We start from the raw sequence: 18,458 nt of genomic DNA on the forward strand, positions 1-18,458 counted from the left end.
ACTTATTCAAAGCAAATCGCAGTATGATTTACTCAAGTGACAAACAATATCATAATTTCAAGTGGGCGGATTATGGAGGACAATATTCTCATCAAGTTCCAGTTCATGTAAGTTAATCCAATTTTAGACTGATTATGAACTTTTGTGCAATCTCTCGTCCTGGGATGCATCAAAATCAACGCGTAATAAATAAACCATTCATTTACTAGTTTTGCTAACTTGCATGGTTATAAATAGTTTAAAACTATTTATTCAAGTTTCTAAAATCGTATCATAATATTTTAGTTTAGAAACGTAGCATACTTAGATTTCATATGTATGTACTAGGGATGAGAGCCATGAGTATATGTAAATAATAACACTTTGCGACATTGTAGATATATTTTCATCAGCGAGGTATTTTGTAAAAACTTAATTTGCGCTCAAATTTTCCTTTATCATTACTAATTTTTTTGTACAAAATTTTGGCTTGTCTTTTCCCGCAGTTAATCAATTTTTTTGATTATCATTATAAACTGATTGAATTATTTTCGTACGCATATTTCAAAAGCTACGGAATGTTGCCTTCATTTATCGACTACATTTGATTGACAGCTGCTTTGAAATATATGCTGTAGCTGTTTTACTGTTGATGAACATGTGTAAAAAAATTTGTATAAATTGCGAAATTCAGGTGCCAGCTCCACTGTCCCCACGCGTTCCAGAATCAGTCATGGCCAATTTGCTCCCTAACCAGCAACGGCTTAGCTCGAATCGCGTTGTTCGCACTTTTCACGGCAAGGCCAACATGGCCCCAATTTTTGGCGTTCCAGTCCGATCCCACTCAAACACCAATCGACATTTCAACAAATGACCTGCCCAATTCCACTAACTCCGTTTGTACTAATCAACAATGAATTCAATGTGCTAATTAATTAATCAACTATAATCAGCGAGTGATGCGGAGTGTATTGCTGCTAAATTTTAGCTATGCTCCTCCTCACCAACAATTGCTTTTACTTTTATTATTAACCATGTCATGTCTTATTAATACGTAACCAAACCTTCTCCTTAAAACATTATTTTATCAACTATATCAACTGGACCAATAGGATGTGAGCACTGAGCATGTAAATTTCTGCATATTTTCTATCAGAGAATGTATGCAAGTTGTGGGACCCTCCAAGTTAATGTAAACATTAATAGCTTAGTTTAGGATTAATTATTGTAGTTTGGTTTCAGTAGAATTAGGTTAGAGATAAAAGTAAATTAAAGTTTACAAGATATACTAACTATAAATATTTTACATTGTAAATGGGTTTATTAGCCGACTTTCTTTGGCCAAAAGGATTGACTGAATGATAAAATAGTGTATATGTATTTACCTCAAGATGAAAACTTTCTCCCCGAGTGGGGAAACTCGGGTATAAGAATTTTATTGTAGTCATGAATTTGTCTAAAGGGAAGTCTATGCATCTTCTGCGACGCCTGATTGAATTTATAAATAGTGGAGTCTTACGTAGAGTAGGTAGTACATGAATCCACCGTTTCTGTAGATGGTGAGAGATAAATAGATGATAGACCGAGATTACTAGATAGATACATAACTTCACGAATTAGTATTATTAAAAAGAGATTTGTTGGAAAATGTGATACCAATCAAATATTTTATGAAGAAACATATTTGAAAACTCGCTTAATGAAGTTTCTGTTACAGTTTCAAGATGAATAATAAACTTTGCAAACCTTGAGAAGATCACGATTTCAAGAAGTTTTTTTAAAAATAGAGCAGAAACGCTCACGAAAATAACTAGCCAACCTGATAATCCAGCCGGTTACCACAATATTATTATAAACCTACGATTTGTGACGTTCACTATATAAGTATAAAAATAAGTAATAATCATGATGGATATAAGGCTTCTCGTTGTTATCTATTTTTTACAAATATGTAATCTCCAGAAGAGCAAGTGTATAACAGTACATATGCCATTTATGTCAAAATTGATATGTAAAACACTGTTATATTTTATTTTATTACATAAGAAACAAAATTGTAAAAATTCGAAAAATATAAATTCCAAATAATATTTTCGAAAATAACTAAATTTCTTCTCTGGTAATTTGTCTTGTTTTCCACTAATCAAAATCAGTCTTGATTCACACCTTCTTTTGAACTGTTATATTGTCTTGTACCTTATTCTGACCTATTTACCTACCTCTTGCTGCCGGGTTGGTGACTTTTCGGTGACCTCTCTCTCCCTTGGTGTACATTGTCCCATTTTGTAAATGAAGACCTAATGAATCTGAATGACGCCTTTGTGAAGGTAAGATGTCGTGGATCTGTGAATACTCAATGCTTTACTTACTCACTCGACTGCATGTACAAAAAAAGTTGTAAACAAGCTTGCTTCTAATACTACATGTTTTGCCTCGTGTTTATCGATATGCTAGCGATTTTTGAAACCAACCCGATTTTGACATTGTTGGGTGTGCCATATGTAAATGCACAATAAATATGTACAAATGTACAGACAGTAGTTTAGTCAGCCACATATACTGGTGCTTCTGTCCTGTCGAATTAATGTAGTTTTAAACAAATTGTGTCCGTCACAAGGCTGTATCTAGCAGTTTTGCGAAACATGAGGATTCGATGAGTAATTGCCATTTTTTCACTGATTTTACAGGCTGACGAGGTGAATCTTTCTGGATTCGAAAATGATCCCGGCGTGGGAAAATATGTAAACCAAGATGGCCTTCAGCAGTTAAGACACTACTTGAAAGTGGGTCCATACAAGTCCTATTGTAAGGATAGTAAATTTATTAATGTACGCCCTCATCAAATTCAATCGACTGACTTTATTTTATTTTTTATTTCAGTGACTGGGTCCAACAAAGCGTTCATGGGATATATTCGACAAGTAATTTTGCACAAAAGAAAAAAACGGGATTTGAATTCCCAAGATACTTACTTTCATCTATGGAATTCAAGTTTATGCAGTAATATGGCAAATGCCAGTGATAACTCTCTAGCAAACCTAACCTCCGCTTCACCAGCTTTGCTTTGCTTTTCTCCCGAGGAGGAGAAGAAAGTTGCGAGTAATTTGTAACCGCTTGATTGTAACAAACACAAGTGATAATAAGTAAATGAGAGCAGGAGAAAGCTACACATACGCCAAGTTATGTATAACAAAGACGGACATACGTGTCATATTATAAACTTTTTTGCATCCCAACCAATCCTGAACTGCTTGTACATAAATATTTATCATTCGCTTTGATCATGGTTTCCCCCTTTTTTATTTACAAGTCATTCCAAAGTTCCAAGGTTTCCTCAACACATGTAGTCAAACATATGTTGGCAAGTCAAGTTAATTGTTCCGGTGCCCTCATTTATAGCACTTTTACCTATTTTTTGAAGATCCATTGAAACTGCGTGATCCATTCCAAACGGGGAAAAGTATTTGTGGTCGGCGCAGGCTAACTATTTTTTGCATTGAGTAAGCCGTACTATATGTAGAAATTAGAGTGGAAAAGTAGTTTGAAAGTTGATAGTTAGCAGTCTAATTAGTATTGTATTTGATTTGTAGATAGATATTTGTGCGGACACTAATGCAACAATTATCTCAAATAATCTCATTGTTTTGCATATAGTTTGTCCAATAAGTATGTATTATACATTCCACTTGGTCAAGAGTGTTGTACACAAAAATGAAACAAATAAATCCAGAATTAACAAAATGCGACTCAAATTAGTTTGTGAATAGTAGAATCTCGAATGTCTCCACAAAACGAGAGAAACAACAGATGTAAGTACGTACGTATGTTGGCAGACATACAGATGCTTGGCACTACACAAAAGAAAAGAAATGTGCAATGTATATGAAAGGAAATGCAATCTTTAACCGTTCGAAGCTTCTCGAGTTTAATCGAAAGTAATGGCTGTACATACAAAATTCTAAATAACGTCGCACAGCAGCAGCAGCAATATTGCAACTTCTCTGCTCTAACTTGAATAATATTCAATCAATCAACTAATTCAGTTCCATCAACCTCCAAAGTCTAAACATGTCGGTTCCTGAAATTTTCCCAATTTTAGATGCTCACCCGTCGACCCGTCACCCTAATCCATAGCACAAAAGGGCACGACGCCACCAACCTGGCCAACGTCCACTACTCTCCTGGACCCGAGCATGAGAACATTCCGAACCCCGGAGTGGACTACTCCCCTCGAGGCCACCCCGTCCATCAGGGTCTCTCCCTCAAGGAAGCCTTCAAGGGACAAGGACAGGACTTTGGACCACTCGTCAACCCTCAGCAGCAACAACAACAGCAAGGTTATGGATATACCATTACCAAAAAGTTCGGGGTGAATATTAAGCACGGAGGTCTTTCTCCACGTCGTTCCTCTAGCCAAGAATCTGTCCACTGAACTGACACCACATTAACTACTCGCTTATTACCGTCGTGTAGTATCCACTCAGAATTTACATACATGCACACACTCACATAACACAAGTATCCTCGTATTGAGCAAAACATCACACAACACCAGCTCAACCATGACACATTATTATATAATCTTATCCTTAGGAGTAGCCCAATGATGAGGAGATGAAGCCATACAATATAATTTTACATAGCATGCACGGGGAAATAGGAGAATTTATATCATTTTGATAAATATTAGTCTGTACTGCACATGAAATGTTAATTCTGCACGACAGTGGGATTGGAGACAATAATACCGTACCTTAATGTACACACAAAACACACAACTTTCTTCACAATCACACTACCACAACACCAGAAAACAAAAACAGATTCTTGGGATTCTGCGACACAATTTTTTCCTCTCGAACAACTCCTTCTCCTCTCACTTGTCAGTTGAGTAGTTTTCTCGTAATAAGTAGAACACGTACATATTTAGTCGTATAATAACTCGTATAACGCATCCTATCAAGTGAAAGTCCTTGGAAAAGAGTCTGTAAAAAAGTAGATGTTCTTGTTAAATATCGTATCTTATTTAATGCATGTAGTACTTATAAATCACTCTACTTACTCGCTGTGCCAAAATACAACGCTGTGTATTATCCTACTTAATAATGAAATCTGTAATCTGGGACTATGCAGATTATAAGTATGCGAAATACTAAATAAAACCTGTAGTCGTTCCTGTTAATTTTATAATAATAACAAAACGGTCAACCTTTTTGTATTTATAATTAATTGCATGGCCAAAAAGTACATATTATTTAGTTGTTGAGTAGTTATTTATTTATTATTACTGAACCCGAATAACGAGCCAGCAAGCAGGTAAATCGTATGCTTCTCCTTCCTCTACTGCCTATATGTAAGTAGATATTTGCGATTTAAACGTGCTGCATTTTGCACCTACAGAAAAATATAAATACAATTGTAGCGTACTTATCGGAATGCGACCGTATTTGCATGTAATGAAAAACACGTATTGACGCTTGATCAAGTATTTATTTTTTTGCACCCACCGCATATTTTAACATGATTTAGAACATCTGCATGCGCACGTACCAGAGATCACCTCCTTTCATTTTTTCCTAACACGTTGAAATGGTAAGAATTTAGTTTAAAACGAAAATAATTAATAAATCCTTTTTTCAGCTTGCAGACGCACATATTTATTTACATGTACATACATGCATTAACGCGGTATAAGGTTAACATAATTATTAGTATGTTCTAGCATATTTAGTGTATTTACAGAGCAATATCAAATTTTAGCGAATTCTGAAGGACGCTGCAATTTGTTGGATTCTTCAAATCCTTTTAAACTTCAAATGTTTCATATTTTGCATACTCAGCAAATTGGAAAATTCTAACGTTATTTATTTTCTTTAATGTCAGATGCATAATGTGTTTTCATTCGGCTCTTGTTGGTTCATCTTTTCCCCTTGCTTTACACACTTTTTAATCTTTCAAGTCAGTGTAGACTTCTTCTGCTGATGACAGCTGCTTAATACTGTGTGCTTTCCCCAGTTATTTACTTTGAACCCATGTACCTTTGATTTAGGATTGACATGCAAATTATTCCACGAAAGCTGGCAGATTCTTCTGAATCACAGCAGTACCGGAGATAACAACTTTGATAGTGTCACTAACTTATGTATTTATATATGGTCTTTTGAAGGAAAATTCTGATTGCTGAACCACTGATTGCTTTCTCCGACCTTTTTATGCTGTAAACTTTAAGCTCAATCTTGTATGAAATTTTCTTGATTTTAAATCACCTCACCAATTGTACATTGCATTCTATCGATATTTTCAAAACCTTAAAAAATGTATCTTCTTTCTTAATTCTTTTTCCGCCTTTTTATTATTGTCATGAAATCCTATCCTTCTCCTCCCACACAGAAACTCTTCGGTGCTCTTCCATTGCTCTGTCATTTTCATTTACCTTGTTTTCTACTTGTACTTGATTACAGCAGCCACGGGAGGAGGAGGTCATCATCATCATCATCAGCAACATACGGGCATTAGTCAAAATGGAATTGACATCACTCCAGCAGCACCCGTTGAGTTTATTAACCACGTGGTTGCCCCTCCGTCTGATAATTTCCAGCGTGTTCCTAAAATCTATTACGGATTCCAACCCGTAGCCACACCATATGGGAACATCTCAACGGGGAATGACCTGAGGGCTGATTTTAACCATGATTTCAACCGACGACCACAAAATGAGTTTGGCGGTGGCGAGTCGTACAATACAATTAATTTTAAGCGTAAACGACAAATTAGGCAGCGTCAGACTGAGCCTGAAAATGAATCTGTAAGCAGGTCACAACTTTCTTCGTAATCTGTCCGAGAGCATAAGCTCGCCATCGCCACACGCAGTCACAGAATATTGCATTTGTCCAATTACGTACATTATCCTTATCCTGCTATTTAATTCCTCCCCGTCTACGTTCCAAAATAATAATATAGTTAATTTCACACCAGAGAAAATATTGAGTGGGTGTTCCAGCAGTCTACAGTTTATGATTTATAATTGAGGGTAACTGAGCATACAAGTACATAAAGTCTGCAAGTGGGAGGAATCCATTACCTCCTATTTCCTGCTGTCTTAATTGTCCTGAATATGTTTCTTAATACGAGTTAAAATACTGACAAGCTCGGTGTAATCCCACGCAATGCAATATAATTATATTCACTTAGTTAACCAATTTCATATTAAAGTTTCCAAATATTTCTTCACATGTACATGTAATGTTGATGCAGGTGGTGGCAAATCTAGAGCCTCTAGCCGATTCTCCAACCATACGTATAAACCTGTCCAAAAAATTACTGGGCATTGAGTTAAATAGGGAGAGACGTCGTAGGATAAGTAAATCTCAACTGACACTCCGAAAAGACGGCCCCAAAAGACTCGATGGATCATTTTCTCACAAAAACAACAACGATCTCCATCGCAGCACGTTCACTCGATTGCACACGCTGGACTATCAGAAGGACACATCATTATCTCAAAATTCAAAAACACGCAGGAGAAAGCGGGAGGCGAGAGGCAGTGGAGAATTGTCCTCGCAAGTGGAAATACTTAATGAGGGCCCCTCCGCCTCCCAAGCAATTGGTCACGAAAAGGACAAATACGCAATAAAAGATGGACGACTAAAAACATTCACCTCTGAATTGCATGTGGATAACCAACTCATGACGCGGCCACCAACAAAGATGGTCGATTCCACTAATTATAGTAGCTCATCAGAGAGCTTTCTAGATGTAGCAGAAGACTTTGTGGACGGGGCAGTGTCTACAGCCATACATTTTCTGGAGGATTTCACCAATTTCGGAAACGTGTTTTTGACCAATGCCCAGTCGCTCGTTAATTATTTTGCCAATGCAACTGTTACAGCAGTCAACAAGACATTTCTTAATTATAAGCCGCATGAAAAAAACAATACTAGCACTCAACATAATAATTCTAATGTTAATGTGAGTAGAATAGTGTAGAACGCGCAAATTCCCGTGGTTGATAGTAGGCGAGGTAACAAATAAGTAGGTATTAACAGTATGTCGCAAAAGTTGAAAGTAAGCCTTAGAAGGAACCCCATTTTCGAAAAAAACTTAATTTAGAGTAGGAGACAAGGGCGAGAGTTTTGTTATAAAAAATGTACATGGTCAAAAATGTTTCTAAATACTACAAATTTTAGGTTTGACTGAATCGATGACTGCAGTGCTACATAGGTCTGTAGCACAAGAAGAACAAATACATATGTACATCCTTAGTGCTGCACTAGTGTCATGAACTACATATATAGCTGAGAGTACTGTAAATACTCTAAATACATAGTTTACAAACTAACCTAGGTATAACTATTGTGAAAATTAGTCATTTCACAGTATTCGTATTAAAATGAACATTAACTGAATGAATAAATTAAAAATAAACAAGGTTTGCGTGGTTAATATTTCGCCTGAATCTTTGGTGTTGATCATAGTATAAAAGCTGTACTTTTGCGTGATGACTGATGACACTTGAATAAATTGTGCTGGTCAGGATATACCAATAATTGCGCTAAAATTAATAATGGGAACTTATTCAACAACATCTCTGGACCTTTCTCTTTGCATTGTTGAAGAATATAATGTTTTCATGAAAGTTGGAGAATTCGTTGCATAATCATGCTCAATCACGTTCCATTATTTCATTATTCTGGGACAATCTTGAAAGTTTCAAATCTTCCACCACCAACTCATCACATGCACTCATAACATTGACGACAGCTGAATCATGGATGTTCGACAAGCCCATTTACCATCAATTCAAGCGTACCAAAGTAGCTACCGTGAGTAAGCTGCTATTAAATTAATTTGTTTAGGCAAAAATTGCGTGGGAAGGAAGGGCTATGACATATCATCTTTTTCAAGTAGATTTGTCCATAATTGAGCTTTCTGTCCTCAGTCCTACGAAATGGTGAAATAGGCTACGCCACACAATTTACGTGGGTTGCTGGAGGGAGAAATCTCAAAATCTCTCATCTCCACTACTTATTTCCAAGACATGGAGAAAGATTGGTTTCGGAAGAGCACGAATATGTACATTGAGAATCAAAGCAACTTGCAACCCTTCCAATTTTACCAGGCTTTCCCCTGCTTTCCCAGACTACCTCAGAAACCTACCTGCCCAACTCAAAGTTACAGAGAGAAACGGATGGAGGACAACTCTATAAAATGATGCTCAGCACAATCTGACCTCACTTTGCAGCAAGCTACCCGCATAAAAGCAGCTCAACTTCTCTCCAGCTCAGGGTCGTATCGAAGTATTCAAGGGGGTACGGGTTGACTACTTGTAAAGCAACAAGTTGCAGGTAGGTCGGGATTCAGGAAGACAACAAACTTTCCCAGCTTTTAAGCGTAGCAATACACCTCATTGAAAATTTTATTTTCAGACAATTCACATATCGGATTTATCAGAAAACAGGCCCGATTATTAATATCTTTTATCTTAAAAACAGTTGACGACAAGATGAGGAACACTGGGATGACGATCTGGATTCTGACGATAGTTACATTCGTGGCGACATTTGCATACATAGGGATGAAACCCGTATATGCAAGTCCAACCTGCATTTTGGTAAAATTTATTACCTTCTTCTGCTCGCAATTACTTGTTGCATTTCTGTTTAGTTGTCATTGCTCAATGTTTTTGACGATTATTTAGAACTGCGCACAATGCGTCAGGATGTTGGGCGACTACTTTGATGGACAACGGTGTGCAGACTATTGCATATCTCAGAAGGGTCGATTCATCCCTGATTGCGACGATATTTTCTCCATCTCAGCATTTCTCTCCAAAATGGACTAGTATCCATTTTCGCTATTTCTTTGTGAATATGAGTTATTTATGTTTATGTAATATTTGTGAAATTTGATTAGTGAATATTTTAGACATAGAAAAAAAATAAATCGTTTCTGATGCTAAAGATACATAAAATAGTTATTCTTCAAAGTATGCAATATTCAGTTTTCCAATACTATGAAATTTTGGTAATAATTTTGACATAATACATAATACCCCAGCCACCTACATGACCCCCCACCGATCAACCACTTTTTTGCTAATGTTCGAACTCATCCATGGCTTTGTTGAGATTTTGAACAACAAGCTGGTAAAGATCAGTGCAGTGGTTCCTCCGCTAGTGTGTTGCAGATAGACACACAGACACACCGATTCCACAAGCCCTGAATCGGGCTAAAAATAATCTATAAAATTTCAATTGTAATTGCCTATGAATTTCTTTGTAGTACAGTTACATAACAGAAAATAATTTACATATATTCTTAGTTCATGCAAAAATTTAAACTGGAAATAAAACAAACTTGAATATGTAGTAAAGCGTTTATAGTTTATTTAAACCAACCCATAATTCATAAATATGCATGTACCACAATGTAAAACAATGTAAAACATGACTAACTACAAGGTAACAATTGTTCACATAGACAAAAAGCAAGGTGGTCAATAGTCCAGCTTGGAGAGGAATGCCGAGATGGAGAAAATGTCGTGACAATCTGGGATGAATCGACCCTTCTGAGAAATACAGTGGTCTGCACATCGTCGCCCATCAAAGTAGTCGCCCAACATCCGTTTGCATTGGCCGCAGTTTTTGAAGCATATCTTCACCCGACTCAAAGAGGTCGAGGTGGACGCGTCGCCAAGAGTGGGGAGCAGACCAGCAAACAACACCATCAAAATCACGGCGAGGCTGACCCATTTCTGTCTCATGTTTCCTCGCTGGAAGAATAAATTAAACCCAAAAGTGTACAATTGTGCATTTACTCATGACAGGATTAAGTGGAAATATAAAATATGAAAAATTACGTGTATCTTGTTGATTGATATACAATTAAATCAAGTTGCTCGAGTTCTTTCTTTTCACCAAAAACGAATTGACCGAATGTGTTTCACGCAGAGTGCTGGACGTTATTCGTATATGTACGAAACAGAAAAACTACTCCTCGTATTATATTTGACGAAAAGAGACGATACAAAATTTTGAGATGAAAATATGGTGCACGAAATGGAACTAAGAAGCAGGTGACGTTGGTGGAAAAGAAGATTCACAGGACCACAATGGTTACGGTATGACGATGTATGTCTGTCCACGAACCTGAACTTTGTGAACCTTGCAAATCTGACATTGGTACTTATATAGGATTCGCTCGGAACAAACGCTCATTTGAAAAATCATAACATTGAACATCCTACTACCAGCATAATACGTTGTATATAAAAAACATGTAATTGACAACCTGTATCACATTAGCGTAGTACCACCAAAAAAAGACATTAACAATTTATGACGTGTAGTTTTTGCACTTATTTTCCTTGCTATATTAGTACATGCATGTGTATTATGTGTGGATAAGTCCGCACCTAGAAGAAGTATGCACTTATACATAAACTCTACTTTTTGCTCCTGATTAAGCCTGCAAAAAACACTCATGCATCCAAATAAAAAGACTTATAAAATGAGCTGAGTATAATGTGACAAGTTGGCCAAAACTCGTTAAAAATTAGACATTCACACCAAACACAAATCCTCGTTGTTGTAACTGTAAGTCAGATTAAATGGTCGAAATTAGACCAAGCACGGTTTATCGAACCTTATTAAATGAATTACACATGCAAGAAAAGCATTATTGCATGCACCTACACGCATAAGAAGTCGAGTTAAATCGTGGGTTAAGGCAATATAGGTTAGAAATATGAATGTCAATGTCACGGCAAAAGGAGAAGATGTGCGGAAAAATAAGGTGCGGTTAAAAACAATAGGATATGATTTAGACAGGAGATGAATGTGTAAGTAAACCCTTTTAGCACATCATACTCGTATTAGTACAACAACAACAACACGACGCTTATGGGATGATAGTGGTGTCAAGTAAGTTGGTTGGTTAATATTAAAATTGGAATGATATTCCTGAGGCTCTGCCAAGGTTGCATATTAAATGTCAACTTACAAGTATGGTCAATCATTGTATTTAGCTGCAGGCCGGCAAAGCAAACTCCTATTGTGCGACATTAATCAATCTGTTTGACTCACTGTACAAATACATTATTGTAATTTATCTCCGAGGCGAATTGACTAACTAACCTTCCGCTTCCTCATCTTATACAACTGTATTCAGCCTGCAGAAATCTGCGAATCTCATCTTGCCTCAAAACCCTAGCCCTCATTCATCATCACAATGTTATTATTGCCACTAAAATTATTGCTTCTATGCAATTGACGAGTTTCCTTTTCAGGTTAACACTGTGATAATATAGTTAAATTTTGGACTGATAATAATAGGGCAATATTCTCAATAATTCTCATCATGTCTCAAATGATATTGTTGCAATGAGAACGACGTATCGGGGAGGCGAGTTGAGATGCCCCATTTTGGTGAAGTTGGGAGCAGATAGCTCAGGCTGAGCGTAGCTAGCGCTGTTAGTGAGGCCAATTTACACTTCTGACTTCTAGCCGGCAGTTTAAATCCCTTTTTGATTGCTCAAGAGAGAAAGTTTTCTTACTTTTTTAAGAAAATTGTTGGATAGGTCTGGCCAACCCCCAACAAGGACCCCACTTGTCCAGCAGGCTCTTGCACCCTTCATCAGCCCGTCCTCCCCTCTCAAGCCCAGTAAGTCTTCACCACTGCCAACAATCTCTCGTCTACAGCTATAAATGCCAGTTATACATAATTAAATTGTCCAAAATCGGAACCCTTCAAGTTTCTACCTCTCTGGCTGGCTGGTCGTCGTCATCAAGCTATTATTTCCTTTAATTCGCCATTTTCATTTATTTCAGTCCATGTTAAATGTTGGACCGGCAAAATAATCCTCTTGAAATAACTACAATGGTTAGTCGAATTTCAGTTGTTAAAATGCGTGATAAAATGGTTGTTAAAATGGTAAGTAAATAAACGATGGTTTCATTCTTTTTTTTGCAGGACGTGTTTTTAATGGTTTGTCGAAAGAAGACGACAATCTTCTTGGACGGTAAATCTTCTTTGCAAATTAATGGTTTTATAAAGTAAAAGCTGACGAACCTCCCATTTTAAATAAAAAATATTAACAAGCTCATTGAAAACTCACTCGAGATGACCGTGTACTTGGTTTAATTGTATGCGTGTATAATTATATTTCAGCCAAAGAAGACACTCAAGTTCTTGAACTAAAAAAAATGATTGCAGGTTATTTTGAATTTTGAAACAACAAACATTACTTCAGTTATAAATTAATCACTGAATCATTGTTGTAATTTTGTTGGACGATAATACTCTGAACAGCTTATTAGACTATGATTCAACATAATAATAATTTCTGAATGATTTCAGGAATTACGAAAGTGAAACCAAGCAATCAGCGTCTGTTCAAGGAACGAGAGGAGTTAAAGGATGAGCGAACATTAGCAGAGTATGGATTTACAGCAAATTCAGCTAAACCACAAAAGCCTGGATCAATCGGACTGGCTTTTAGGTATGAAAAACTAACATTGCTTATTTTGGGATTTCTCAAATGGATCGTTATTCAATGGATTACTGTATATATTGACGAACTTTTAGAAACGAAAATGGCGATTGGGAAGATTTGGAAATAACACCATTGTCTCTGCCTCCAGAGCTTCCGGAAGTGATGAGACCACAAGAAACAGCACAGTCAGAACAGCAGACTGCATAAAAGATTTGGAGTGGGGCCTTTTAAAACATCTGAAGATTTCGTTCTCCTGCTGTATTTGCAAAACTTTAAATACCATTATATTAACCACTATCACATTTAACTTAACTTGTTGTGTAAGAAGAAGCGCGGCACTACCCTGCTCTGAATCTAAACTTCTTCATCCTACTCCTTAGTATGCACAACAAAAATAATTTCAATAACTCGAGTCTGGTTATAATCATCACCTAAGTTTATTGTAAGCAAGTTAATAATGATTTATTATCCTTTGTTGGAATCAAGTTCAAAATTATTATTTTTTGATGTTTCGCAGTTTTCCGTTGTAAGAAAAATAATATCCGCTATTAATTGCAACAATTCTAATTACTAGTAATTGTTACGCGATTATTACTATTATTATATATGTATGTGGGTTGCCGATGCCGATTGGTAGATATAATTTAGTTTGTCTTTCAATTTGAATTAATCGAGTTGCATCAAGTATTTTCAATCGTGTTAAAAAATAATAATTTATCCTTTAAAAGAAATTGTATCGCGACCATGTAATAAAAAACCTAAAGAAATAAAACTACATTGATAATTATATTTTATTCAGCGCATTAAAAAAATTACATTTAACTAATATTAAATTCGAATATAAATGCCCAAGAAAAGTCAAAGAGAAGAGCTTGACAGAGTGAGTACTGCAGGTCTATTTATTTATCGAGCATCAAAAACTATCACTGCAAACATATCGAAAAAAATAATGAGAATTTGTCCACCATCAATGACCTTCAATTCAAAGCACGTGTATCAGTACTTACATCTCTTTGTCCTCTTCTTGTACATGATTCGATAACCACACTCTCTGCATCTGATGGGATCTCTTGCCCGAATCTCATTTTCATTGTGGCATTCTAGAGAAAAACAAGAAAACCTTGAAACATTAAAATAAACGTCGGACCTATGATAACTGAGGAGTTTTGCATGCTTGATCCTCACCCCCACAAATGTAAACCATTGGCTGCTTCGATACTGACTGTTCCTTATTTGTCTGCGCTTGGCTCGGTGGTTGATTCGGATTTGGGGTGTCCATCTTCAAAATCTTGGGACAAAAACAATTTCAAAATGCATTACTATTTCAAAATTAGCTAGCACAATCTAAAACTCGTAATACAAACACAAAAAGGTGAAACAAATTATAGATAATAATATGGTCACACACTTTTGTATTAATCAACGCAAATGTATCCGCTCACCTGAAATTATTTCTAAATAAATAAAGACTTGACAAATTTCCAAGAAAATAACTTTCCAAGAAAGCCGGAAATCGCGAAATTGCTTCAAGTTTAGCAGAGCAAAACTCGATGATACGAAGGACGACACGATGTGTCTCTCAAAAGTCAGAATCTCAATTTTCAGAATGTACGTACAGGGTGGAAAGGACGAGTGGAGCGCAATGTTGACGGCCTACCCTGAACAGATGGTTGAATTGTGGTGAGCGGTAAACGGTAGTTGGAGGCAAAGTTTGCCCATTCAGAGAAATCTCAACTCAGTCTCCAGCCAACCTTCTTCGTCCCCACTTCATTTCCTTCCCTTCACAACAACAACATCAACATTGGGGCAATGACGATAAGTTAAGTTGGGTCCGTCAGAGAGAGAGAGAGGGGCTTATCCAGGAGAGAAGGAGGGGGTCACAGCTTTCCCCATGGGTTACAACCAAATGGACACGGACAGTGCTTTCTCCTCTCTCGACCCGCTGTCCTCCCCTCTCCCACTCGCCCTCGTCCCCACCTTCTCATCCACACCCAATGACGTCTCAGTCGTCGTCGCCAAAACTCAAGCCATCAGCAGTAGCAAGGAGACTCCTCCTTCCCATCTCTCACTCCTGTCCCTGGACGCCGTCGCGTTGGACAAGATCTTGTCATTCTTATCGGACCAAGATTTGATAAACTTTCACCAGGTTAGTCATGCCTGTTCAGCAGCGCTGGTGAACAGACCTCTTATCAATAAGCGCCGACTAGATTTGGTGCGAAAGATCCGAGAGAATAAGGAAAATATTGCGAGGAGAATCAAGGTAATTTAATCCTATTTTTTTTTAATTTTGCACATTATTTATATATTGATAGATAGGGATAAATATTTACATTGTTGTGTTTGTTTACTAGGAGGATAATCCGACAAATGACGTAAGTCGAATCAACAGATCTGGCCATAAATCAGGGACGTTGTTGCTGGTAGATTGCAAAAATGTCCTCCAGAGCACCCCCGAAACACCAAGGGTTGACAACAAATCTGGCAGCTTTCTAACCCCAATCTCTCATTTTTCATTCCAGAGTTTCGAAGAAGTAAGCAATATATATATATTTATTATGCGTAAAAATATTCTTGTACTTGTGAATAGGATGTAAATTGTTTGTGTTTTGCTAATAACTAAATAATATTATTCTAGTCGGATAAAAGTTTACAAAGTGGGCAAGAATGTGGAGGACCGTCGCCCCCGACACCAATCTTGAAAGGATCATTAAAGAAAACGACAGCCACAAGATGCAGACTCACGTCTCGAATGGGGGAAGAGGACGACTCAACTCCTACTTCGCCACTCAAACTAGAAGTCAAGGGAGACCTGGACGTGATTATCTCTAAAAAATTAAAACCTCAAACTCAAATTGTTTCAGCAACACCACCACTACAGCCTTGTTCAACTGATGTCCCATCAACTCGTGCTTTGGGGGAAAGAATGTCAACATTTCTGGTGATTTCTGATACTTCGACGCAAAGTTGTCACATAATTGACTCTGAGTCATTCGAAAGTTATAGCGAAAGTGATGAGAATAATAATAATTATAGTACTAGTTATTCCGGAAACATTAGTGATCTTTCAAAGAAAGATGGTGAAAAGAAGGGCAAAGGGAAAGGGAAAGTAAAGAAGGGATCCAAAGACAAAGTCACTAGTTCAAAGAAATTTTTGCGTAGAATTGCCAAATTATGATTTGTGGCTTGTTGTATATCGTAATTTTTTTAGCTGGTTGTGCAAAGTTTTTGCATGGCAAACCTTATATACATTTCTACTACAATGCTTTTAATACTAGAATATTTACTACTAGGCATAGTGCTATTGAATGAGATGTAATCAGAGCATGTAAAATTCAGTTTCCAGTTTATTCGTATCGCCGTACTTTTGCTTGTTAATTGTAGTAGTTTTCTCCAAAAAAAATATTGTGAATGAAACCTATAGTGTTGCTCATATATTCTTATTATTTACTTGTTACTCGTTGAACTTATGCTTTTTTAAATGTTGGTAGTAGTGCAAAGTAGATTATAGAACGAATGTATGAGGTGAAGGATTAAAAATCGAGAGGAGTCAAAAAGTCACCATTACAAGTATTTGGCAAAGAGACCGATTAGTGTCTTCCATTACTTGTGGTAAGTGATAATATTTGCCAGTTGAAAGACACCGACGATGACGATGAATGAATCCTATTTAATACTTTTACATATATATAACCTCCTCTTGATTCATTCCAATATGTGGCCTTTCAATGTTCGATTAAGCATTCCAAAATTATTTTACAGAACTTATACCATTCTACACCATCATTCATCGTCCTTATGTAATTCTGCATGTGACAAATAATTGGTTTATTTTATTAGCATTTAAGATTATTAGTAAGTTTTCCACTTGACTGACTGACAGATAGGTAGATTTTTTGCTTACTTGGAAAGAAGAACGAACATCACTTTGTTCATATCAACGGGTTTATTTTCTATGTTGATTTTTAATCATTGTAGTAAGTTTTGCAAGTTTTTTTACTGCCTTCCTCCTACCTCACTCTGTGTTTTTAGCACAAAGCTCTGCAAGCAGCATTTATTTGTACAATATGAAACAGTTCAATGATCAACGTTTACGCTTAATATTTACTGAAAAATAGAACTTATGACGCTTAGAAAAGTTCAATACTTAATAATAAATAATCTATTATTATTATTATTACCTAACATAGCCTTTAATGGAACAGCGAGTTCTCTCATCTACATTGTACGCTTACAAGACGCTTATTGATAAATATATATAAAATCATGTGCCTTTCCCAAGAATTCATGTTAATTCATCATGATAAGAGTTATCCTAACAGTAATAATAACTAATACTACTGTTAGGAATGATTGGAGATGTGGTTTCCTTCCATTGTACAAATATTAGGTTACAAAACATCAATCTTTAATTTTCGTAATGTTTCATTCATTGTCGGTTGGTTTGTGAGTTTATGTTCCAGGTGGATTGTCCGATAACAACAAGATGACCCATGTGTGGTATTTATATTTAAATAAACTGACGAACTGACCTTATCTCTTGAACTGTGTATGTGGTAGTGCAAATTTAAGTGTGTGCTGGTTTAATGATGTAATTTTAAAGCCTACGACAGCAGTCAATGGCTTCTCGATATATGGGCGTCATGTTGTCTTTGTTTAATATGTACGCATCGCAATATTTAATATGTGAACTGTATGCTTACTCTAAATTACTTATTACACCAGAAGTCTGAGATTTATTATGATATTCTTTAATTTATATGTTCTGCTGGTCAACGCAGTTCCCTGCCATTTATTATACTCACCAAAAGTACCAACCAACTAATCAATGCATAATTTTTTATACTCACCCCCAATTTTATAAGCAACTATTTTTACTTTTCAAATATTTCCTGTTTTACTAGATTTTTTTTGTATTTGGCCACCAGTATTTGTTAACTCTATTATGAACATAACTCTACTTTTCGATGTAGCAACAGCACTCAAGTAT

General features: G+C 36.5%; 3 protein-coding genes and 1 long non-coding RNA gene across 10 annotated transcripts in view; 3 read left to right on the top strand and 1 right to left on the bottom strand.

Moving 5' to 3' along the window:
* Positions 1-8,525, top strand: part of LOC110845421 (peroxidase) — a 39,916-nt gene extending 31,391 nt beyond the window's left edge. For 2 of the 6 annotated variants that reach the window (XM_022091816.2, XM_022091818.2), the window contains exons 22-26: positions 63-107; positions 2,667-2,784; positions 2,860-2,900; positions 4,079-4,316; positions 6,441-8,525. In XM_022091816.2, the coding sequence (XP_021947508.1) occupies positions 63-107; positions 2,667-2,784; positions 2,860-2,900; positions 4,079-4,316; positions 6,441-6,811 (813 nt within the window). In that variant the 3' untranslated portion in view covers positions 6,812-8,525. Of the gene's footprint in view, positions 1-62; positions 108-673; positions 2,083-2,666; positions 2,785-2,859; positions 2,901-4,078; positions 4,317-6,440 lie in introns of those variants that run through there. The other 4 variants (XM_035850618.1, XM_035850619.1, XM_035850620.1 and 1 more) reach the window with 4 other exon arrangements.
* Positions 8,526-10,340: 1,815 nt separating this feature from the next.
* LOC118435152 lies at positions 10,341-11,158 on the bottom strand. Its single transcript, XR_004834537.1, has 2 exons — positions 10,838-11,158; positions 10,341-10,750 (listed from the first exon to the last, which is right to left on the bottom strand). It is a non-coding gene; the product is annotated as an uncharacterized LOC118435152 (long non-coding RNA).
* A 1,315-nt stretch (positions 11,159-12,473) lies between these two features.
* LOC110847556 (elongin-B) lies at positions 12,474-14,260 on the top strand. Of its 2 annotated transcripts, XR_002547660.2 has the most exons (7): positions 12,474-12,639; positions 12,807-12,858; positions 12,949-12,997; positions 13,147-13,191; positions 13,336-13,477; positions 13,564-13,913; positions 13,989-14,260. XR_002547660.2 is itself a non-coding variant. In XM_022094513.2 (6 exons), exons 2-6 carry the CDS (start codon positions 12,817-12,819, stop codon positions 13,676-13,678), a joined length of 393 nt encoding a protein of 130 aa, XP_021950205.1. In that variant the 5' UTR covers positions 12,474-12,639; positions 12,807-12,816; the 3' UTR covers positions 13,679-14,260. The 2 variants fall into 2 exon arrangements, 1 of the variants encoding a protein (XP_021950205.1); XM_022094513.2 differs by having other exon boundaries at positions 13,564-14,260.
* A 952-nt stretch (positions 14,261-15,212) lies between these two features.
* Positions 15,213-18,004, top strand: LOC110847558. The gene is made up of 3 exons (XM_022094518.2): positions 15,213-15,731; positions 15,823-16,002; positions 16,107-18,004. The coding sequence occupies exons 1-3, from the start codon at positions 15,363-15,365 to the stop codon at positions 16,644-16,646; spliced, it is 1,089 nt and encodes a 362-aa protein (XP_021950210.1). The 5' UTR covers positions 15,213-15,362; the 3' UTR covers positions 16,647-18,004.
* The last annotated feature ends 454 nt before the right edge of the window (positions 18,005-18,458 follow it).

This window comes from Folsomia candida, unplaced genomic scaffold (assembly GCF_002217175.1).
Source record: "Folsomia candida strain VU population unplaced genomic scaffold, ASM221717v1 Fcan01_Sc003, whole genome shotgun sequence".
Classification (NCBI taxonomy): Eukaryota; Metazoa; Arthropoda; class Collembola; order Entomobryomorpha; family Isotomidae; genus Folsomia; species Folsomia candida.